Here is a 24,931-nt window from a genome sequence, read left to right as displayed (position 1 = left end):
ATGGATTTAAATCCCGTGAATCGTGCTCCGAGAGAGGAGGGGGAGCTCGAGGACGGAGAGATCTGCGATGATGAAACCGAGCAGAGTGTGCCGATCCGGCGGGGGGATGGTAACAGGCCGGGCCGCGGCGCTCCTCCACGGACACGAAAACCTCACCAACGTCCGCACAACATGCTGCCACACATGGGCCACCAGCATCCAGATTTCCGCCGCCTCATGCCATACAACCGCGGGCCTCACGTACACGGCCCTTTCCCTCCGAGCCACAGGCAGCAGTGCGGTCCGAGCGGGCCCGACCGGCCTCCCGCTCCCTCTCCGCCGCCCCTGCTGCCGCCGCTGCTGCCGTCGCCCCCCGGTCTCGGTCCTCACGGCGAGCCGAGCCCAAGGACCAGCTTTTGGGAACGGAGCCACGGCACCCTGGGCAGGTTCAGGCACCGGGCCATGCCAAACGGTGGACGCGGGGCCTGGAGCCGAGGCAGCCGGGGTGGTGGAAACACCAGAGGTCCCCTCGGTCGTTACGGGTCCGGAGAGAGTCACGGCAACAGGAAAGACTCTCCCTCGAGAAAACGTATCCTTTCTGTCTATCTGTAATTTAAATAGACATCGGGGACTCTGATTTCATTACTGCTCACCGGGGGCCGCCGACACAAAGTAAACCTGAGCTGGTCAGGTCTGTTACTGAATAAATACACACATGGGGGTTGAGTGTATGCCACTTAATAATATGACCATATTACCCAATAACAGAGTTGTCATATTAGTTTGACCTTTAATTGTCCATAGAGTTCAGTCTGTGACCCCCATTCCCCATCCACACTGTCCAGCTGGTCTCAGTGGTGTCAGTACACACAGTACACACAGTACAGGTGAATAAAAGTTCATTCTATCAGCATCATGTAGATGAACAGTATTGACCCGGCCTTCAATGCTTCCACTTGGAGCTGAATTTTTTCTTTGATTGATTGATGAGCCGACAGAGAGAAAATGAATCTGCAACTATTTTCAAAATTAATTAGTTGTTTGAGTCATTTTTAAATAAAAAATGGCAACAACAAACTGGATATTTGATGGTTTTCTCAGATGGTGAACTAACCAGTAACAGCCAAAACTCCTGCTAAGAGACACTTCATGGTGTATTAATAACTCAATCGCTTATTTGACAGAAATTGAATCCTCAATAATTTTGATCATTGATTAATTGTTTAAATAATTTATTTTGGCAAAAGTGCAAAAATTGTCCGGTTCCAGCTTCTCAAATGTGAATATTTAGTGTTTTTTTCCTAATATTGGACTGTTGGTTGGACAAAACGTGTGAGTTCGTCAACTCGGTATCTGAGAACATTTATTGAGAGATTTTATGGACTAAATGATGAATGAATTGAGGAACTCATTTTCAGATGAAGTGTTTCCCTAACGTCTGACCTCAGAGAAGCAGCTGGGCAGGAATCAGGCGAGAAAAGCGACCCACAGTGTTTCCAAACCAGAGAACAGTGTTGAAGAGTCCTTCGAGGATTTGCTGTCCAAGTATAAGCAGATTCAGCTGGAGCTGGAATGCATCCGTAAAGAGGAGACGATGGCTCTGGAGCCCAAAACGTCTCCTCCCAGAGACCAGACACCATACTACACCGCCAGTATTACAGAGACCAAACCAGTACACGAACCAGCTCAGAGTCCAGCCGAACCAGAGGAAACCTCTGAGCTGGAGGCAGCTGAGAAGAAAGTGTTCCAGGCGTTCAACATCAAACCTCTCCGTCAGAAACTCCCCCCCCCTGCTAGTCTGGATGAACTGAAGAGGAAAAGGGCCGAGCAGGACAAAGGAGGCGACGCTGATAAACGGGGTGAGCAGGAAAAAACCCGTCTTCTGTTCATTGTTGGTTTGCTTCAGGTTGGTCCTCTCACTGATTCATTCAAGTCAAGATTTTGAACATGTTTACGACAGAATGTCTCTGCTCTTTGTGTTAAAGGCAAGAAAAAAACAAACACATTATTCTATAAAATGATAGGTCACAAAAACAAACAAGTAAATGATTCATCTAAAAAATTATCAACAGTGAAAAGAATGAATATGTTTGTTTCAGAGCAGAAACATAAACGAGTCAACTATGAAAAAGCTTTTCACGTAGAAGGAATCTGCTTTGGTGTAAAGATAGAGAAAATAAAAGTTAAAGAAACCATAAACAGAAAGAAATGAACAATAAGTATGGCTTCACTTCCTGTGTGTGTCGCCAGGTGAAGCAGAGGAAGACAGAACAACACAGGATGGTGCAGAAACAGAGGAAAAAGAGTCAGAGGAGATGAAGAAGACGTGTCCAAGCTGCAGTGAGGAAGCAGACAAAGATGAGAAAACTACAAAGATGTGTTTGTGTCGGAGGGAGTCCTCGGCCTCCAGTGAGGACTCCGTTGTCTCTCTGGACAAGGTGTGTGACGAGTAGCTAGAGAAAACTCAGCACAGACCAAGAGATTATACCTGCTGTTATATCTGATCTGTATCTTGTTCTCCGAGCAGCCGGTGGTGAAGGTGGAGGAGGAGGAGCTGTCGGAGCTGCAGCTGCGTCTCCTCGCACTGCAGTCTGCCAGTAAGAAGTGGCAGCAGAAGGAGCAGCAGGTGATGAAGAAGAGCAAAGACCGGATCACTAAAGTGGTCCAGGAGAAGAGCTCCAGCTCCGGAGCTGCTCCCCCCAGCAGGCAGAGAGTCACCACCAGGTCTGCCTCCTCCGCCGCCGCCGCCGCCGCCGCTGCAGACAGAAACAGAACCAGGTCCAAACCTCTGGAGAGGGACAGAGACAGAACCAAGGCCGGGCCCAGACCTCCAGACAGAGACAGAGAGAGGCCCAAACAGAGTCCTAAACCCGGTCCCAAACTTCCTGTGGAAAGAGGCAGAGCTCTAGGAAAACCTCACATGACCAAGAAGATGATCAGTCCAGGTGAGAAGGTTCAGTACCTGCCGCCATGTGGCCACAGCTGCTGCTGAGGGATGTTTGGAACCAATGGGGTCCATCTGAATGAATAAAAGTGTAAAATGTCTTCATGGTGAAAACCAAGTTATCACAACAAGCACAAACAGTCATATTCATTCAGACAGCCCAATCCTGACTGTCCTGAGGGGGTCTGTCTCTCTGAGACTGGACAGGCAGAGCAGCAGACTGGTTGTGTTCATTCATGGTTGTACTTGTGCAACACAGGTGAGAGCATGAATGAATGAATGAATGAATAGTCATAATGTTGGTTTGATGATGTCAGAAACACCAACAGCTGCAGATGAATATCAACTGTTGAATCATCTGTTGTTTCTGACAATATATATATATATATATACACATACATATGTATGTGTGTGTGTATATATATATATATATATATATATATATATATATGTATATATATATATATATATATATATATATATATGTATATATATATATATATATGTATATATATATATATATATATATATATATATATATACATATATATATATATGTATATATATATATATATATATGTATATGTGTTATAAAGAGTCGGTCTAGACCTGCTCTATTTTGTAAAGTGTCATGAGATGACTTTTGTTGTGATTTGGCGCTATATAAATAAAATTGAATTGAATTGTGTGTGTATGTATGTATGTGTATATATATATATATATATATATATACACACACGTATGTGTGTGTGTGTGTGCATATATATACATATGTGTATATACATATGTATGTATGTATATATATATATATATATATATATATATATATATATATATATATATATATATATATATATATATATAATGAGATGATCTCGCTCTTCCTCTCAGGCTCAGCAGCTAAGCAGGCGTTCAGGAAGCAGCAGCTGAGGACGTGGAAGCTGCAGCAGCAGAGAGAGCAGGAGGAGAAACGCCGCCAGGAAGAGGAAGAACGCCGCAAACGAGAGGATGAAATCCGCAGAATCCGTGATCTGTCCAACCAGGACGAGCAGTACAACCGCTTCATGAAGCTGGTGGGAGGAAAGACGAGGACACGCAGTAAGGTAAGAGAGTGTTGGTTTCTCTGTAGTCTGTTTGGTTCTGTCTCAGTCCAGTCCTGCTTCCCAACAGAAACTAAATTATCACATCATCTTTTCTATCAATGAAAAGTCCAAGCTGACGTCTGCTAAAACCCAAAGAGGTCCAGTTTACTGTCACAGGAGATGGAGACAGTGTCTGTTGGCGTGCTTTATATCATGAATCGTGTAGTAAATTATATAATAATTTTATTCATGTATTCATCACATCCAACCTGTTCATGCTGAAAATGTTTCTACGTCTTAACTCGGACCAGTCTTCCTCCGAGACAACTGGCATGAGTCAAATCTAAACCAACTGTATGAAGTCACATGTGATTTTAAACAGAATCCTGCACTGATGCAGAGTCAGCTGTTAGAAACACCACTGAAGAAGAAGAGTGACAGAATCTTTGTGTTGACCCTGCAGAACACAGTACTGAGGTGTTTCTCTGTCCTTCAGTCCAGGGATCAGGAACACAGGAAGTCTGCAGGTAAACAGGGCCTGGACGCCTCGGGGAACCTCTACCAGTACGACAACTATGATGAGGTGGCCATGGACACGGACAGCGAGACCAGTTCACCAGGTGAACAGGGAACTCCACCTGTCCTCTCATTGTTGACACACATATCCTAAATGGAATGAAATATATGTATTTATTTCTCCCTGATCAGATGTTTTATCTCCAATGTTTTATCATTTATCTGTTTAAATCAAAGCAGCAGCTTCTCTTGTCTCTGGTCAAACTGACTGACATCAGATCAGCTGGAGATCATCAACATTCATTCATTAAAGTTTGTGTTTGGTTGATGAGCTCTCTGCAGCTGCTGTGAGTGGAGACTGAACCGCTGATCTCACGTCAGTTAGACTAGAATGTTCTAGTTTTTAGAATTATCAAGTCATATTTCATTCATTTCACATAGTTACTGTGTGGAGAGCTCCAACAAAATATTTTGCAAGTTCACATCTCTTCATCTTCATCATCTTCACCTCCACGCACTCCATCCATGAAGTTTCCATTTTCACACATAATGAATCTCTTCATGTTTGTTTTCAGTCCCATCTCCGACACACGAGCAGCTGCCTGCGGACGCTCAAGGATGTTTCCCTCTCTATGGGACTGACTCTCATCAGTTTGGAATGGTACGCCCCCCATGTCACTCCATGATGTTCAGTAAACGTCTGTGATATTTAGAGCCATTGTTTTCAGCTCTGTCTCTATGTCTATGTCTCTTGGGACTTCTCTCAGCCGTTCCTCTCCCCCATGCTGTCTGGTGCTCCTCCTCCGCCTCCACCTCTCCCCCCTCCCCCAGACGAGCTGGAGCCTCCTCCCAAACCTCCCTTCGCTGATGAGGAAGAGGAGGAGGAGATGCTGCTCAGAGAGACCTGTCTGATGTCTATGGCCAACAAGAGAGTGGCAGCGCCTGAGGTTTGTGTCTCTGTGTCCTCTGTTGCTGCTGTTAGTCCATCGGCCCAACCTGTCTGACAGTCTGCTGACCCGTCTGTCTCAGTGTGGGTGGATTCCTGTCTGTCTCTCTGCTGACTTGTTTGTCTGTGTGAATGTATCATAATATTAAACGTCCGCTCTCTCTGTAGGAAAGGAGCTCCAGTGGCCCTCCGTCTCCCAGCTGTCCACCTCCTGCAGGTGTCCAGCAGCCAATCAGAGGAAACCTGAGCACCGTCAGTCTGAATACTGTGTCTCAGTCCAGAAGCAACAAGTTCAGCAGAGGACATCACACTCCCAGAGCTCCACTGGTGGTAAGAATCTCCCAGTCGATGGTCTTCATCATGAAGCCGTCACAAACCACCAGACTCACATGAGGAGAATAGATGTGGTGATAACAGCTCCAGGGTCAGTGGATTCACCCCTGTCTCACCTGTTTATGGTTGTGTTTCCTCCAGCTGCCCCGACACAAGTCAGTGGTGGTTTCTCTCAATGATTCAGACGACAGCGACTCCGACATGGACGCCTGCAGCTCCACACAGGCAACATTTGGAGGACTGGAGTTCATGATAAAAGAGGCCAGGAGGACTGTCGAGGTGGGTCTAATTCACTGCATCTGCTAAAAATAGTTATTTCAAGTCGTAGGAGGATATACTCAAAAACATGATGCAAAACTGACAGTATAAAGGCATGCGTCTCCATGGACAGGAATCTGTGAGACATCGTTTCAACCTGAAATTTCTTTTCCAGGCAGCGAAGCCTAAAGCAGCATCAGGATCTGAGAAGGAGAACAACCCGGTCAGAACTCCGGAGGCTTTACCTGAAGCCAAGAAAGCTGAGTACCGCCTGCTCAAAGAGGAAATCGCCAGGTAAATAAAATACTCATTACTGCAAAGGCTGACTGCAAACACGTTACGGATTGACAACCAGAAACAGTTATCAGAAAACACGCTGTGAATGTTGTGGCAGACAGATTCTGATGTTTAAAAGACTGAGATGTAAAAACCTTGGTGTCCTCTGGCAGCCGGGAGAAGCAGAAAATGTTGAAGGATCTTGGTCCGAGCCCTCGGAGCTTCATCTCACCAGTTGTCACTGATTCTGTGGTGGATTTGTCCGTAAAATCAGCTGCAGAGCTGAAACTGACTGAAGCCGAGCGGAGACTCAACAAACAGAGGTGAGACCATCAACACAGGGTCGCAGAGAAAATAATCATCATGTTTTTAAGTTTTCTTCAGTCTCACAGTGATCCAGTGATCGTTGTCCGTACATCAGTGTGTACACTGCAAACAGGAGCTGCCAACAGCTGATTCAGCTGCTGTTAATGGAGACAATTGACTAAATGTAAACAAATATGGACTAAACAGCTAACTAACTCCATGGCAACATTCTACTTCCTGTTGATGATGCAAAATGAACAGTATATGTTCAGGAAAGTTAAAACTCCTTCATAGATGTTAATTGTTACTGTAAACTAGTAAAAGGTCTCAAATATACTTCCAGATAGTTAATTGTGTTCACCAGTAATATATCACGCATGCATACCCATGAAGCTGTATTGTTGTGTACAGTGTTGTTTAATCTGCTGTACAAAAGGCCGCAGCAGCATGTCTGTGCAGTCCTCGGGGTACAGCCGCGCTCACAGCTAGCTTCCAACAAGGGGCATCAAAGTAACAAGTACTAGCCAATCGCAGTACAGTAGTGTGGGAGAAAAGCATGCTCCTGTGTCTCACAGAGAGCTGCTGCAGAAAGACGAGGCCGTCCTGAGACAGCTGCTCCAACAGGAGCTAAAGAAGAGAGAGTCTCTGAAGGCTGCTGAGGGGAAGGTGGCCAAACTGAGAGAGCAGCTGCAGGCTTCAGAGAAGATCGTCAGCGCAAACAAGACGCTCCTCAAGAAGCTCCAGGAACAGGTGGGAGGGTCAACACAAATCCTGGAACTAGACGTCGTTCACATCTTGCATTATTGTCTTGGGAATTCTCTAGAAGCCAAACCCACAGAAAGTTTGTTTACTTGGTTTATAGCCTACATACTCAATAGACATCCAGATGCAGCCTGACCCACTCACCTCATCTTTCAGATGCTAACAGCTGCATTTATTAAGCTGGTTGTCAGAGGGAGGAGTTCAGGATGAAAATGTGAAATGTGCATGAGAAATCCTCCTTCATTCCGAGAGAATCACCACCGCTGTGTGAAACAGCTGGTCAATGCCACGTCACCTAACATGTCTATGTAATCAGAAAAAAAACCTAACCACCATTGTTTGAGGTGGACCACACACTCAACTAAAATGTCATCTTTTATCAACACACACACGAGCAACACGTTTCACTCGTCATGAAAAAGTATGATAAGTTAAAGGCTTAAATAAACCGTTTGTGACAGGCTGTGCTGACCACCTCACATAATCCACACGGGTGCAAACCTCATTAAAAGCAATGTGGGGGAAAAAAGCAAAACACACTGGAAATGATAATAAATCGAAGAAGGGAAAATATTTAATTTGATTTGATGTGTATTTGGTGTGTTGCTCCGTCTTATTTGTGTATTGTTTTTAATAATGTTTGCACCACTATTGATTGTCCCTATTTTGCACACCTGTATGTCTTTGATAATATCGTCCTTTGACCCAGATGAAGCGCTGAACGCGTCGCTCCTGTCGAGGTCAATCCAAACCTTCCTGAACTGTGACACTGGAGGTATAGCAGGTGGACCTCCTGCTGGTTTATGTTTGACCTGTGGTCCTCCTCTGTGCAGGTGCATCGTGTTGAACATCGGGTGTCCATAAAGAAGAGTCTGGCTGTCAGGTTGGAGCAGGAGCTGACTCAGGCCCAGCTGACTGTCGGCAGAGGATCAAAACGCAGAAGCGACTCCAACCAGACGCTGGTGAGCAACAGGACGCTGTGGCTCTGTGTGGGCTCAGTCCTGAGGGGACAGTGAGACAAAATAAAATGCACAGGCTGTGTATGTGACTGGAGACGTCGTTGAGCTTCTTTTAAAACACTAAAATATAGATCATGTTATGCATTATATCGCTCTATATTTTCAAGAAATTCACTCAACAGCTTGATCTTTTTTGTTTGAGTGAGCTGTGGAGCAGGAGGAGACAATGTCTTGAACATCCTTTATGTCCTCAGATTGAGTCTCTTATTATAAAAGTTCATCATGTGAAACAAACAAACCCTGAGACACCAGTTTGCTCCAGTGTTTCATTTGATGAACGCTTTGTTGAATTTCTAGGTGCACTAGTGTAAGTTACTCTCGATCAGGTCAATTGATTAACCGTCCCGTCTATAAACTGGTGATAAAAGTTTCATTGATGAAGCTCCTGACTGGTGTTAAACGTTGTTGTCCCGGAATTCGACGCGGAGAACGGTCCTTTTACACCGAACATAACGGAACATACAGTTGGCTCATGTTAACGTTACCGGATATCCCTGTAGTCCAACACTTGACCATGTCAGCATCTGACGTGTTAAACGGCATTCAAAGGTAATATTAAGTAAAAGACAGCCAGATATGGTAGCTTTTTACCGCGTGAAGCAGCGCTTTTGTCTTCGTTAGCAAATGTTATTACATATTAAATAGACTTAGCGTTGAACTATTAGTTATCTGGCAGGTTCTGCAAACTCCAGCTTCTAACGTTAGCTACCTGTAGCAGGAGTGTCGTTACCTGTCGGAGGGTTAGAAGGTGTTTGTTGTTGAGTCTCGACTGGTTGACAATGTTTTAATTAATACGTATTAAATTCATATTCCGCAGCTAGCTTTAGCTTTAGCTTAATTAAGCAGCTGATGGAGTTCAGTGTATAGCCATCTAGCTAACTGTAGCTTAACTCACTAGCTAGCATTGTTGACTAGCCTGCTAATATGCAATGAAGATGACATCACCTTAAAGCTGCAGAGTGAGTTGAATCTGATTTGGCTAAGGGACCACCTGAAGTCTTCAGTTGGTTTATTTATCAGGTAAATGTGGTAACCAGAAGTCTTCAGGTATGATCACATGAAGAACTTTGACTCTGGCAGTGTGATGTTATACAAAGACTGCAGAGTAAAGTTGAACACAAGTGAACCTGGAGCCATCGGACTGATCTGTGAATCTCTTCTGGTACTTTCTGTTTACAGACGTGTATGAACTACACTGAAACAGAAAACGTATGATGATTCAAACATGTTCAATTGAAATAAATGGCTGACAGACAGAAATGTGTCTGCACTCATTTCCTTTCCCCCTCTCAGCCCAGTAAGCTGCAGCGTATGGACGGAGCTCCCCGCGGATCAGAGCATCACTTTGCAGAGCTGATCGCTCAGAAGCAGCGGCTGCAGCAGCTGGAGTCGGAGTACGCCCTCAAGATCCAGAAGCTGAAGGAGGCTCAGGCACTGCGCAACAAAGGAGTCACATCAGACCTGCCCACAGAGCCCCCAGTTCGAGCCTCCACTCCTCCTGACCCTCGGACCCAGCTCCCACCTCCCTCCACCCCCTTCTCTCTGCCCCAGCCCTCCTTACACGACCTCACCCAGGACAAACTCACCCTGGACAGTGAAGACGTTACAGAGGCTGACGATCACGAATCAGAATCCACACCCACATCTGCATCTGCACCTACACCTGCAGCTGTGAAAGAAACCCGCCGACACTCCCTCCGCCAGTCCAGCAGCTCCTTCACCAAACCCAACCTGGAGCAGCTGAGCTCCACTCCAGCTAAAGACAACAGCACTGCCAAGCCTGCCAAGACTTCCACCAGCTCCAAGCTGCTTGCAGAGATGTTTGCAGGGCTGGATGTGGACGCTCTGAAGCTGAGGTACCAGCAGCAGTCCCGGCTGGGGGAGCTGCTGCTGAGGGAGCTGCACAAAGTGGGAGAAGATGTAGACTACCCCCCAGCTGGAAAGGTGATCAGCAGAACTTTATTTTTAGGTTGAAACTGCAACACGTTTTCTGTAATAGTTCACTTGATCCTGCAGGATATCTGCAGATCTTAAAAACTTGAGTTTTCAGTTTACTCCAGAAATCTTTAAAAGTTTATTAAAAAGTCTTAAATGTAACTGTAATGTGAACACTGCAGAAACCCTGACTTGTGTTCTGTCATTAAGTCTTTAGTTTTGTCAAAACAGACATGATGGTGGTTTTAAATTTTATAAATGCAGTTTCACTCATTTAGATTTAGATTCTTGGGTTTCAGATATTATTTTTGTATTTGAAACAAGTTGGTGTGTGTGTGTGTGTGTGTGTGTGTGTGTGTGTGTGTGTGTGTGTGTGTGTGTGTGTGTGTGTGTGTGTGTGTGTGTGTGTGTGTGTGTGTGTGTGTGTGTGTGTGTGTGTTAGAATACATTGAAATGAATTTTAACTTCATATTGATGATCAATGTGTGTTATATGATTTGTGTCACTGTGCAGGTGGTTTCAGTGGAGGTGGACGCAGCCACGAGCCAATCAGGGAGCACAGAGCTGAAGCCGGTTCCCTTTGGATCATATCACAGCCCTCTGCTGGTCTTCAGATCCTACAGGTAGACTCCACATCAACACGCTGTACAGTTCAGTTTAGATTCATATGTTTCAGTCAGTCAAACTTTCATACAGGTTAGTGTTTCACAGTTGACTGACAAGGAGGCCCAGAGGTGTCAAGCTGGGAATGTTTTTTCAGAACTTACTTCCCTTTTATAATATTTTTTGCATTCCCCCTGATCCACAGGAGCAGGTAGTGTGTTAGTCCAGTTATAGAACACATGCTCTGCAGACACAACAGAAAGGAGAGATGATGTGACTCTTCACATGATGCATGTATGTCTCCCTCTGCGACAGTAAACGGAGCTCAGCTGCTCTGCCTGGCTGTGGAGATGCTTCAGTAGCTGTGCTGTGACTCTTTACTGCTCCTCTTCTACACTCACAGCTGCAGTCTGTCTCAAGCAGCCTCAGCAGCAGCCGGTAATTTCACAGTATAGACGGCTAGGTTAACTAGCTCTGCTAGTTACGTAGCAATGACCAGCCACAGCTGAGGGGCATCCACTCAAGCTGTGGTCACAATTAGCGGTGGTCTACTACGTAATACTGTATCATGATAAAGCTCAGCTCTTCTCTATGGATCAGAGGGAACACAAAAGTAGTTCATAAATATTCCCAGCGTGACCTGGAACTTCTCTGTTCATTTTCAATTTCCAAGTATAAACGGCCGCAGACCAAAATGCCTCTGGACGCAGTTGGATAGACCTACAACCAATCAGAGTAACAAAACCTGGAAACATGTAAACAGACTATAGCATGCAGAGATGAGCTGTGAGCAGAGAAAACATACCGTCCAGTTCATTTAATACTGATGCGATAGCAGGTTCAACAAAACGTTCCCCGTCAGCCGCAGCCATCTTGGTTGTTTCAACGGCGCTCCTCTGTCAGTCAACGTTTCAAACCCTGGCCCGGGCCATGACAGCTGGAGATCTGTCTGAAAGGGAGGGGGAGACTGGTCTGGTTCCCAGGCCACCTCAGGGGCGCTGTAGGAGACTAACGCACACCACAAAAAGAAAGGATTTAAGTGAAATAATAAAAAGACATATAAACATGATATAGAATTCAAAACTAAAAGTTTTTGTTGTGCTCTTTGGAACAACTGAAAGACTCAGAGGACCTGAGGGTCCTGGTTCATGAACAACATGTCAGACAAGCTGCTGCAACACCATGAAGACCTTTCATAAAGACTGCAGAAGATTTCTGAATCAGTCCTTTAAGACTCTGCTCTCTCTCTCAGGTTCAGTCCGTATTACAGGACCAAGGAGAAATTATCACTGAGCTCTGTAACGTACAGCAACACCATCGAACCAAGAAAGTGTTTCTGTCGGTTTGATCTCACAGGAACCTGCAATGATGACGACTGCAGATGGTGAGAACATGTTCATTAGCTCTCTTCTCAGCCTGCTGTACGTTACCTTTATGCTTTTACATGTCTTATCCCTCTGCACTGCAGGCAGCACATGAGAAACTGCACTTTGACTGGAAACCAACTTTTCCAGGATATCCTGTCGTACAACCTGCCCCTGATTGGCTGTTCTGAGAGCAGCTCAGACGAGGATGTCAGTGTTGCTACAGGTGAAAAATACATTTCCATCCCATCAATAAGTTCTTCAAAAACAAAGTGTTTTCTAACACAGTTCAGTCAGTTGTGGACATTTGGAACTGTACCATGATGTATGTTTCTGTTTCGTAGAAAAGTATATGAAGAAGCTGTTTGGCACAAACAAAGACCGAATGGGAATCGACCAGAAGGCCGTCCTCCTCGTCAGCAAAGTGAACGAAAGCAAACGACACGGTTAGTGAACTTTTCTTTTGACATCATCATCATCATCATCATCATCATCATCATCATCATCATCATCATCAGAAAAAGTGTTTCCAGACCTGTGAACTCTCTGTCCTTCTCCAGTCCCTCCATTCACCACCTGCAAAGACACAAGGATGTGGAGGCCGAAGCCGTCGGCACCGAGCAGCTTCAGCCCAGAGGACGACAGCGAGGAAGAGACTGCAGGTGGAAACCTGATGGTTGGGCGACACGGTGAGGAAGAGGTTTACTGGCAGCTAATGGTTTACTATGTTTGCATCTTCTTTTCCTCAAAGAGTGACAGGTTTAATGAGCCTGGCTCAGATTCAGATTTATGATATTGAAAGTGAAGCCAGAAATTTCATTTTGTTCATGAAAGTTGAAAGAAGTCCACGTTGTCGTCAAATCATGTCATTTTTGCTGGTTTTTAGATTCATATGAAGCCCTTAAATCTTCTGTAGAGTCCACTCAGAACATCACTCATTGGCCAGAACAGATTCCATTTTATAAAATGGCCCTAACACCCCCCCAGGATCTCTTCATTGCTCTTTCTCTTAGTGAAGTGTAGTCTCTACAGGTAGCTGTTTAAATCACACAAATCTGCTGCTGCTTACATGTTGTGAACATATTAATCTGTAATGATTGATCAACGCACCCTGTGTCACTATTTGCAGATTCTGTTTGCTCAATGAATTAATATAGAAACATAAACATATATAAACAGCTAACAGACGTAAACGAATGGCTAACGGATGTAAAAAAGTAACAGGTATTAACGGTTAACTGACATAAACAGCTAACGGACACTGTTGAGTAACCAGGTTGATTGAGAATATCAGAATATTTCAAAGCATCCATGTTGAACAGAATTAGTAATGTTTGAAATATTTACATACTTACGTCCTCATGGGTTTCTATCAAACCCAGGTTACTAATATAATCCAATATCTATATACTATGATACTGTGGACCGTGTTCAGGGTTTATAATATTATAGTACATTATATGATGTCTGATGTGCTCCTGACTGTCTCTTTATTTTTGTCCAGATGACTGCTCCAGGACCAGCCTGTCTGCTCTGGATGTGTGCGTCACATCAGAGGACAAACGTTATTTTGTCAGCGAGACAGACGACATATCAAACCTGGAGACCAGCGTCCTGGAGAGCCCCCGAGACACTCAGCTGTGGATCAAATTAGCCTTCAAATACCTCAACCAGAACGAAACGTAGGTCACCAGACTTCATGATTCTAGTAGTAGAGTTCCAGTTTATTTTTGTTTTGGGTCCTAATATAATGTATAACTTGTTATAATATAACTTGTCTTTGTAACATGAGGATGTGACGTTGTGTGTTTGTCTGTAGGTCTGCAGCAGAGTGTTTGGAAGCTGCCTTGAACACGTTGTCTCGCGCTCTGGAAAGTAACTGTGATAACCCGGAGGTGTGGAGCCACTACCTGTCTCTGTTCTCCAGACGAGGCAGCAGGGAGGAGGTCCAGCAGATGTGCGAGATGGCTGTGGAGCATGCGCCCGACTACCAAGTGTGGTGGAACGTGAGTCCTCATTTCTTCGGAAGGCTCAATATCCCCAGGCTGTGCTTCGACTGTGCTTCGGCTGTGCTCCGGCTGTTCTGTTTCACTTTTCACTGGAAACAAAATACAAACAGCAGCCACATTTAAACATTTTTACTAGCATAAATATGCAGCTCCTCGACATGCACCCAGTTTGATGACAATAAGGACGGCCCGGGGCCAGCAGAAAGCTACGCCAGGCCAATAAATACAATGAATCAGATGCCTGATCGGGCCAGTGCTTGAAAAAGGAAAAAAAATTACATATAAATCATTTTCCAGACATTTATTCGTGAGTGGCATTACGGTGTGTATGGCCTCACAATATTCTGAGGTCACGCTCATGTTCAAGGATGCTGAGCTGTCAATCATCTGGATTTATGTCTCATAAAATACTGACTTATCAGCTGTCTGTCTGTCTCTCTCCTCTCCTCACCTGTCTGTCTCTCTCCTCACCTGTCTGTCTCTCTCCTCTCCTGTCTGTTTCTCTCTTTCCTGTCTGTCCCTCTCCTCTCCTCACCTGTCCGTCCCACTCCTCACCTGTCCGTCTTTCTCCTCTCCTCACCTGTCCGTCTCTTTCCTCTCTTCACCTGTCTGTCTCTCTCCTCTCCTCACCTGTCTGTCTCTCTCCTCACCTGTCTGTCTCTCTCTTCATCTGTCTGTCTCTCTCCTCACTGGTCCGTCTCACTTGTCTGTCTCCCTCCTCCCCTGTCTGTGCCTCTCATCCCCTGTCTGTCCGTCTCCCTCCTCACCTGTCTGTCTCCCTCCTCACCTGTCCGTCTCTCTCCTCACCTGTCGGCTGTGATGCAAGTAGTTGAATAAGCAGAGAGCGACCTGTCTTCCTGTGGACACACGTCTCCATAGAAACACCTGGACACATAGATCAGGCAGTACCGTGTGGGCTGGAGAGGCCACAAACAGGGTTCAGCTTTTCAGCTGATGACCTTTCATGCTTAGAAGTTCCTCTTCATGGTTTCATGATGAGTTTTTCTTGTCGGGTGAAAAGTGAAACAACACAAACTGAAACAAACTGCTGATGCTGATGTCACAGGTGTGTTGGTGATTTTCTCTCGGCAGTACCTGAAGTTGGAGAGCTCGTTCGAGGGGAAAGACTACGTGTGTGATCGTCTGCTGCAGTTTCTCCTCTCTGAAGCGTCTCCTGGTGTCTCAGAGAAACTGTCCTTCCAGCTGATGGAGGCTCTACTCTATAGAGTCGAGCTCAACCTCTTCACAGGCAGGATGGAGAGCGCTCTGGCCATTTTACAGGTGAAATGCGACAGCAAGATAAAATGATGAAATTATGTGACTACTTTCTGCAGTGACTTTGAAAATGCATTTAATTTAACACAAATCTAGATGTTGGTGCCTTAAATCCATAAATGTGAGATGGAACTTTGAGCATTTTGAATCCCACTTTTCCTGCATTCGGTGGTGTCAGCAGTTAAATATACATAATTCAGCCCACAGTAACAAGCTGAAGGCAGAAAACTCTACAGTCTGAAGGCAGAAATACGCACATTATACATGCATGTATCAAGTCGCATGTTTACATGGTTCTGTTTTTATATATTTTGTGGATCTGGACACACAAGCCTCATTTCACCAGAGCTAACACTCATTCACTGACTGATGTAAACTGATTTGTGTGCAGAACGCCCTGAAATCAGCCCACGACAGGAGTATAGCTGAGCACCTGACAGCCAGCGACCGTGCGCTGCTCTGGCTCTCTTACATCCACCTGACGGAGTTCGACCGGCTGCCATCCGGCCTGTACGACCCGGCAGAGTCCGGTCCGTCTAGACTGGTCAGCAGAGAGTCCTTCCTGCTGCCCTGGAGGACGCCACAGGATGTCAGCACGCCGCTCGACATCCTCATCGCTCTCTTCCAAGGTGCAGTGACATGAAGTGTTTCGTAGTGGCGGCTTTATTCAGAGGATGGAGGTTTTGACATTATTGTTCTTATCTAATGTTTCCCTCTAAGATGCCATCCATCAGTGCAGTGACGAGTCTCTGTCTCAGAGTGAGAGGACGCTGGCCTGCCTGCCTCTTCACACCAACCTCATCTTCCTCTACAAACTGCTGGAGAGGTGAGCTGGCTGCTGCTCTGAGAGGTTCTTACAGGCCATCGGTCTGATGCACGAAGTGAATGCCACTTTAAAGGTCGTTCCTGTTAGATTGTGTGAAGAAAGAAGCGTGTTTTTACAACACGTGCAGCCTCTTGGATTAGTTAGAAAGTAGGGATGTCAGTTTCGGTTAATTCTGCTTTCGATAGCCGGTTAATTTTTAAGAAAAAACACAAAATGGCGTGAAACACAAGAAGCGCCTTCCTTTTACCCCCAGCAGCAATGATCACGAGACACAAAAACGTTGACGGTCGAGTGTGTGCGCGTAGCTGTGACCACCGACACCTGGACGGCTCTCCAGGTGACGGTGGTCACAGCTAGCTAGCGTTTTCAATGCGTTTAGTCACAGTAGCTCTTGATGGCATAAGGTACTCGGGCTCTTTGAATCCCTACACTGATCAGTAGCGTATCGGTCTCAATCATGGGCACACCAACTGGGTGATGGCTTCAGACCGCTGCGCATCACACTTTCTCCCCCGGCTAGCAGCGATGCAATCTTTGGCTGCGAGCTGGCCTCGGACATGGCAGCCGGGTACTTGTTCTTAACGTAGTACAGCCTAGTGCTAGTACTACTACTAAGCTGAAGAGTAGCATCACACAATTTACATTTGACTCCGTTGCCTTTCTGGAGGAAATGGCCCCACACCAGGCTTCGTTTAGCGCACTTAATTTTTAACTTCAGGCTGCAGGCTAGCGAAGCTGTTAGCGGAGAGTGTATGCAAATTAATATATAGACCGACATGCTTAAGCGGTCAAAAGTATTTGCGGTGGTTAACCGATTAACGACTAACAGTTAACCATTGACATCCCTAGTTGAAATGATATGATCAGTGTGTTTTTCTAATTGTTCACCTGCTGGAACAGCATGTGTTAAGATGTTGTTGTGTCCCTGCAGGTTCGATGAGGGTGTTGCTCTGTGTGAGTCCCTGCTGGAGTTTTGTCCCGAGTCCTGTACTTTGCGAGATGCTCTGGCCGACCTTCACATCAGGAAAGGAAATGGTGATCAGGCGGTCAGCATGTGGCTTCACGCTCTGGCAGAGTGTCCCAACAATGCAGAGGTCTTCTATCACTCCTGCAAGTTCCTGATGGCTCAGGTGAGCTCAGGTGTTCACGTGGTCTCACAGGAGGTCCATCAGGAACAAAACCTCCCGCCACAAAAACAGTTTCTTCCCATCTGCAGTCAACCTGACAAACTTACATTGACCCCCCCCCCCAAACACAAGTTATACGTTATATTAACGTACATCACCCCTGTCCCCCCTGCGTTACATTAAGGCACCCACCCCCTACTGGACACTTTATCTGGACACTTTACTTTATTTTGGTCACTGCACTGTTTATTTATCTTATCTTATCTTATTTTTATTTTACCTTTTATATTCTACATATTTGTTGTCAAAACAATAGCACCTTCAGACCACGGCAAATTCCCTGTAATGTATTTTACTTGGCAATAAACAGTTTCTGATTCTGATCTGATTCTGATTCTGATATTGAAAAACCACCTGCTTTAAAGTGCAGAACTTTGTGTTTTAGACTGAAATAGAAATGTAACTAAATGGAGCGTCATTTACATGTTCCAGCTCAGATATAAAATCCAGGTTGACGGGACTGATTATCAAATCACTTCAGAGTCCAACTGAAACTAACACTAACTGAACAACACACACACACACACACACAGGTCAGGAGGCAGTAACTTCTCTCACTATGCTTCCACAATCTGGCCGCTGGTAATCTGATCACTGACCTGCTGCATGTTAACAGATTTCCAGTAATTTCCAGTTTCTACAGTGCATGTTGCTCAGTAAAAGTACAGTTTGTTAAATGTCGTTTTCTTTTCTATTGTCTTGTCTGACAGGAGAAGTCGAGTGCCATCGCTCCTCTGTTCAGAGGATTCATCCTGTCTCTGTGCGAGGACGAACAGAGTCAGAAGAAACCTGTTGACGTCCTGCGGTATGCTTTGTGATGGAGGCACCGTCTGTGTGATGAATGTTGATAATGACTGATGACTTTACTTTAGATGAGTTAAAGTTAGTTTGTTGTTTTCTCCCATCAGACACATCCTTGGTTTTCCCACAGAGGAGCTCCTGAGAGGTCCTATCACCAAGGAGCTTCAGGAGCAGCTCAGGCAGCAGATGCCTTACCTCCACCTCATCCACTGGTGTGTGTTGATTGATTTGTGTGTGTGTGTGTGTGTGTGTGTGTGTGTGTGTGTGTGTGTGTGTGTGTGTGTGTGTGTGTGTGTGTGTGTGTGTGTGTGTGTGTGTGTGTGTGTGTGTGTGTGTGTGTGTGTGTGTGTGTGTGTGTGTGTGTGTGTGTGTGTGTGTGTGTGTGTGTGTGTGTGTGTGTGTGTGTGTGTGTGTGTGTGTGTGTGTGTGTGTGTGTGTGTGTTCCAAACGTCTGAGACCACGTTGAAAATCTCAACTTATGACATGTAAAATTAAGAAGAACTATTTTGATTCTGCACTATTTTTAGGTCAGCAAACAAATTTTAGTAAATTTGTGGCATTGACCAACTGAACTCCTTCGTCCAAAAGGTCAAAGAGGGGCTTTCTCAGAGTCAAATCATGGCCAGACTAAAGGTTTCTAAGGGGGCAGTGCATGGAACTCTAAAACGCTTTGCAGAAACGGGATCAGTTGTATCCAAAGCTCGATCAGGCAGACCAACAGTGACCACACCATCAGAAGATCAATACATCAAGCTTAGTTCCCTGAGAGATAGAAAAGCACCTTCATCACAGATACACAATCTGCTAAATAAAGAACTGCAGACTCCAATCAGCAAAAGTCCTGTCAAAAGAAGGCTGTCGTGTAGTGGTCTCAGAGGACCAGTAGCAGTCTCTGAACCACTTCTCAGAAGGGGAAACAAGGCCAAACTCTTGGGGTGGGCTAAGAAACAGCAGCATTTTACTGTGGATGAAGAAAAGTCCTATTTACTGATGAATCCAGGTTAGAGATTTCTGGCAGTAACAGAAGGGTGTATGTAAGGAGACGAGCAGGAGAGAGAATGATACCGCAGTGGATCAAACCAACAGGGAAACATGGTGGTGGGAATATTCAAGTTGGTGGGGGGGGGGGGGGGGGTTTGCCTACTCTGGAGTTGGACCCCTGCAGGGAATGGACTACACCCTGACCAAGGAGAAGCACCACTCCATTCTTCAGAGACATGCTGTACCCTCTGGTCTGCATCTTTGTGGAGAGTGATTCATACTGCAGCAGGATAAGGACCCCAAACACACCTCAGAGCTTTGCAAGAACTACTTGAAGATCAAAGAAGACCAAGGAGTCCTGACTGTCATGGACTTTCCTCCACAGTCACCTGACCTCAACCCCATTGAACTATTTACTGGGGGCACTTGAAGACTCATCACAAGAAGCCCCCTGGAACATTGTCAGATCATGCTGGGATAACATGGGTCATCAGGTTAGGCACAAACCTGTGGAGTCCATGCCAGCTGTAGTCCATGCTGTCATTAAAGCAAAAGTGGGACATACCAAAGACTAAGATTCTCTGAAATCCCTGAACATCTTTCAAAGATTCAACTTTTCACTCCTGTTGTTGAGCTGATATTATCATTTGTAACGAAAGAAATAGTATTACATTCAAACAAATGCCAAATAGAAGGATCTTGACTGGTAGTCTCAGACTTTTGGACCCGTGTGTGTGTGTGTGTGTGCATGCGTGTGTGTTTTCCCGGTGAAATATGTATTGTGTTGCTTGTTGTTCCAGTCGCTGGCAGTGGCTGCACAGCTCTGTGGAGGACACAGTGGACGCCTTTGAGAGAGCGCTGGGATCAGCCATGCAGCTGGAAGAGCTTCACAAACTCTGGATGGAGTGAGTGTCCCCTGCTGCCTGTTTTCATTTTCAGAATTTATCATCTTAAATTATTGATCCGGTATGAATGAAAGTTTAACTGGAGAATGTGACTCCTGAAACTGACGTGAGATCAGCTGCTGTTTTTGTTATTGAAGACGTCTCACTCTGTTGGAGTTGTTGGACTACAGAAACACTTGTACAGTGGTGTTACAGAGTGGAGCTTCTTCCCTCAGAGGATCTATGGTTGAGTTCAGACAGACAACAGACCAGTTTACATGAGTCAGTGACAGCTGATCTGAGCTGCAGCCGGAGATGGTGTCAGCTGAACGCGAGGAGCAGCTTCCTGAATGTTTTCTGCTCTGAGCTCAGACTGTGTCTCTGGCTACAGTTACCTGGTGTTCAGCAGCAGTCAGCAGGCCCGCAGTCCAGCCAACAGTCAATCCAAACTGTTCTCAGATCTGGTGCAGCGCTGTCTGAGCACCGTCCCGTCTCGACTGGAGGTTCCCTTCAACCCGGCAGAGTTCTGGAGCTGCTACAGCTTCCACAACAAGGTAAGACTGTGTTCCTCCTACTGTCTCTGTGAACCGTCTCACATCGCAGATCAGAGATCAGCTGTCAGAGGCTGCTGGAAATGAGTCTGTGTTTATTGGCTCTTCAGGTGGTGACACTTTACCTGAGCTGTCTGCCGCAGTCCCAGCATGCACTGGTGCTGGAGAGACTGAGATACGCCATGCCCAACAACACTGAGCTGGGCCTGAGGTACACACACACACACACACACACACACACACACACACACACACACACACATCAGGATGAATCCAGCTATTATGTCGTCGGTGTCTCCAGGTGCTACTTTAGACCAGTGGAGTCAGCTGGTAAACGTCTGCACCAGCAGCTGTAACCAGTAGACTCACTGGTGTGTCAGTTGCTGCTGTGGGTGTCAGTGTTGATGTGTTGCTGCACAGGTTGCTGCATCAGGAGTGGCAGGATGGGAACATAGAACACCTGAAGTTCCAGGCCCGGATGCTGAGCAGCAACTCTCCAAAGTGTTTGTCCAACTGGAAAATGTGAGTGTAAAAATCTCCCAACTGCTAAACAAAGACCAAGAAGACTTCCTCTTCTTCTTCCTCTTCTCCTACTCCTTCTCCTTCTTCTCTTCCTCCTTCTACTTCTTCTCCTCCGTTGTCTTCCTCTTCTCCTCCTGAGACTTGTTGGTTTGAGTCTGAACATGGGCTTTGTTGTTGATAAGACAAATGCAGGATAAAGTTACCCAATAACATTTGGATTTTCAGCAGCTAGTTTTCAGAAGTGACGCTGACGGCATGTGACCCTAACCCTTTGTGGTGTTCCTCTGCAGAGCGATATCTGTGGAGAGGGAGCTGAAGGAGCGATCTGAGGTGAGTTAGAGATGGAGGAGATGCGACCATCAACATGCTCTGAAGGAAGTTTAGTCAACATTTAAATCAACAACCTGTTGAAGTTGAGAACAGGTTTCCTTTTCTAGTAAAAAGGATCTAAAAATGTATGAAGTTTGGCTTTTGTTCCTCTGCAGGTTTAAATGTGTAAAGTGGCTGTTGGCTTCATTAGCTTCTTGATTGCTTGTTGGTGTGTTGGTACAGTTGCACCACGACTAAGCCTCTGACTTCAATCCACGCTTAGGTTTTCTGTCTTTACTGAACTGACACGATGCTATGGCATCTGGTGTTTTTGTCTCCCCCCTCTCCCTCTTTATTTTCTGTTCTTTCTTTTATAGGTGCGACTTCTTTATCAGCAGGCTCTCCAAAACTTGCCACTGTGTGCCGCCCTGTGGAAACATGTAATTTCCTTTTAACACTCATGATATGCAAACATGCCACAGATCGTCCCTGAGCCCGTCTACACTCGGCCACTTCATGCGTCTCAGGCCCAGAGACCTCTAAAGCAAGTGTCAAACTAGTTCTGGTGAAACAGACGTAGTGTTTTCTACTCCTTCACTAAACAACATGACACAGTACTACAGGCAGCTCATGTAGGAGTCCTGGTCTGGTGTCAGAACCCAGACCTTCAACATGTCCTGTCTGCTGTTTATGGTCAGTGTGAAACTAACTGAGACCCCTGAAGTGGCTGAGGTGGACATATGTACGTCACAGCTGTATACATGCATGTTCACCTGATGCCCCCCCATCCTCACCTCTCCACTCTCTGTCTCTCTGTCTCTCTCTCCTCCTCACCTGCCCCCCGTTCACTCTTTCTCTCCCCTGTCTCTGTCCCTCCCTCCCCTCTCTCTCTGCCCCCCCCCCCCCCCCCCCCCCCCCCCCCCATACACACACAGCGCCTGCTGTTTGAAGCAGCAGAGGGAGGTCAGGCGGACAGACTGAGGCGACTGGTGGACAAGTGTCAGCAGGTGGGCGTGGCTCTCAGGTGTCAGCAGGTGGGCGTGGCTCTCAGTGAGCGGCTCAGTTTAGCGACTCCAGATCAGACAGAAGATCAGTGATGTCATCGGCTGCAACAAAAAACTCAGATTCATTCAGAATAATAAAATCAATCAGCTGTAGATGATTGAGTGAAAGCAGTCAGTCAGACGAGGTAAGGCAGACCCCCCCCCCCCCACCACCACCTCCCCCGGGACACCACAAGCTCTCTCGAATGTCCTCAAGTGTCTGGAGCTGCTTAAATCCCATCATGTACGTAAGTATCGACCTGCTGAGTGACACAGTGTTGCCTTGATCCTGTTTTTAATTCATGTCCTCCCTCTTTTGTTTCTGTCACTTTTCAGTTGGGTTTCATTTCCTCCCTTTTACTTTGATTTTCCCTGAGGGGGGGCTGTGTGGGGTTGTGGTTGGGACGGACCGTGACATATCACTGTGGTGTTTGAACCCCCCCGTGTGTGTTTTAAAGGATGTTTCCCTCCTGTAGTGATGATGCAACATCTGCACGTTGTCTTTTCTTTGTCTCCTGAGGAAAACAAGACTTTTATTTTGTTAAAATGATCAAACAAAAACAAAAGCAGACAAACTGAGCTCGATGTGGAGCGCCCGCTGCTGCTTTAGTCTTTTCTATTTGGCTTCGTCCGGTCTGAATGTGTGCGAGAGACTGCTTCAGAGACTGATCCAGCTCCAGACCAGCACCACTGTTAGAGACAGTCAGGACTCATGTGCAATTTGTCTCTTTTCTTTTTGTCAAAATTCTGCCATGATTAAAGACTATTAGCAAGCAGAGGAGAAGACGTCCTTCCACTGTTGTTTTTTTTATATGTTGGATTTAAATGTTATTAAATTATTTTCTAAAGATAAAGTGTCTCCTGACTTTTTATTGTGTCTGAAAGTTGATCTGTTGATTATTTCTTATATTTATCCTTCTTTCTTTCTTCCTGTGAAGTGATCTTCAAATGTCCAAAACTACAAGGAGGTTCAGAAAACAGAGAAACGATGACGTTTGATTAATAAAAAACAAGTGGAAGAAATATTTCCATCATTCATTCAAGTATTAATACCACGCTGTAAAAATACTCAATGTAAAAGTACTCATGCTATGTGTTATTATATTACTGTAACTGATGTATTAATACATAATCAGGAATTGTTGGTCGCTCCAGTGATTGCAGCTGGAGCCACCAAGTATTAAGGAGCAGAAAATGCAAATACTCAAAGTACAAGTACCTCAAACTTGTACTTGTACAGTACTTATTTACATTCCGCTGTCCATCTTTAAATTCGTCTTTCTGGTCTTCAGACATTTTGCTGCAGTTTGCTTTCTTACAACCAGAGGATGAAGAAGAGGAGAAGATGGTCTACAGTTTATCACACTGGAAACACCTTCACCATCATCATCATTCTATCATCATGGACTCTTCCTCACTGTCTGAGATCAAATATTCACACTGATAAAGAGCAGATGATTCACAGCAGACATGTTGAGATGTGTCTGTTCGCCAAATCATAATAATGATTGTTTTCAGACATGAAAAAATACTCCCCTTTGAAGAAGAGTTTGTGTCTCAAAACTGAAATTACAAAGTAATCCTACCTCCTCACTGAACAATCCAGAGTGTCTGAATGTGTCAAAGTTGTCCTGCACTTACATCCAAGAAACACCTTCATCAGCTACGGAGTGATGGATCCACCCAGTCGGCCCATTCACTTCAATGAAGGCCTGTGTGACTGATGAATTCAAATGTGAGAAAAACAGGCTTTTGTCCTGTTGTGGTTTGACCTTTGTCTTTGTTCTGTTCTGTCAGTGAACCACAGGTGCAACTAACATTATTCATTATGTATGTACAAGTATCTACGGATTATAAATGCACAACATTAGAAAGGCATCAACACCTTGTTATTATTGATTGGATTGAACTGCATTTGATTTTACAGGTGTACCTAATAAAGTGGCCACTGTATGTTTACCCTCTCTGTCTGTATATATTTATATACACACACACACACAGAGGGGTCCAAAAGTCTGAGACCACCAGTCAAGATCCTTCTATTTTGCATTTGTTTGAATGTAATACTAATTATTTCATTACAAATGATAATATTAGCTCAACAACAGGAGTGAAAAGTTGAATCTTTGAAAGATGTTCAGGGATTTCAGAGAATCTTAGTCTTTGGTATGTCCCCCTTTTGCTTTAATGACAGCATGCAGTCCAGCTGGCGTGGACTCC

At 45.3% G+C, this 24,931-nt stretch overlaps 1 protein-coding gene across 1 annotated transcript; it reads left to right on the top strand.

Annotated features, from left to right (window-relative positions):
- On the top strand, positions 1–23,495 carry LOC139286471 (zinc finger C3H1 domain-containing protein-like). Its single transcript, XM_070907273.1, has 35 exons — positions 1–568; positions 1,428–1,838; positions 2,230–2,417; positions 2,507–2,924; positions 3,815–4,026; positions 4,502–4,625; positions 5,097–5,182; positions 5,250–5,468; positions 5,636–5,797; positions 5,942–6,079; positions 6,234–6,352; positions 6,508–6,657; positions 7,216–7,390; positions 8,236–8,364; positions 9,715–10,365; positions 10,870–10,979; positions 12,212–12,343; positions 12,428–12,549; positions 12,668–12,769; positions 12,884–13,012; positions 13,828–14,005; positions 14,143–14,329; positions 15,425–15,613; positions 15,999–16,236; positions 16,328–16,433; positions 17,365–17,563; positions 18,331–18,425; positions 18,529–18,633; positions 20,203–20,307; positions 20,678–20,840; positions 20,948–21,048; positions 21,258–21,359; positions 21,650–21,689; positions 22,046–22,108; positions 22,604–23,495. Exons 1-35 carry the CDS (start codon positions 1–3, stop codon positions 22,763–22,765), a joined length of 6,378 nt encoding a protein of 2,125 aa, XP_070763374.1. The 3' UTR covers positions 22,766–23,495.
- The last annotated feature ends 1,436 nt before the right edge of the window (positions 23,496–24,931 follow it).

The sequence above is a fragment of the Enoplosus armatus genome, chromosome 6 (assembly GCF_043641665.1).
Source record: "Enoplosus armatus isolate fEnoArm2 chromosome 6, fEnoArm2.hap1, whole genome shotgun sequence".
In the NCBI taxonomy this organism is placed as follows: domain Eukaryota; kingdom Metazoa; phylum Chordata; class Actinopteri; order Centrarchiformes; family Enoplosidae; genus Enoplosus; species Enoplosus armatus.
Note: the sequence above shows the minus strand (reverse complement) of the source record. Positions and strands in the feature narration are given on the sequence as shown.

Bases quoted from the DNA above. Each gene is read 5' to 3' on its own strand.
- LOC139286471 (XM_070907273.1), top strand. From the start codon at position 1: ATGGATTTAAATCCCGTGAATCGTGCTCCGAGAGAGGAGGGGGAGCTC. The intron at 6,080-6,233 runs GTGGGTCTAATT...TTTCTTTTCCAG, and splicing joins AGGCCAGGAGGACTGTCGAG to GCAGCGAAGCCTAAAGCAGC. The intron at 13,013-13,827 runs GTGAGGAAGAGG...ATTTTTGTCCAG, and splicing joins CCTGATGGTTGGGCGACACG to ATGACTGCTCCAGGACCAGC.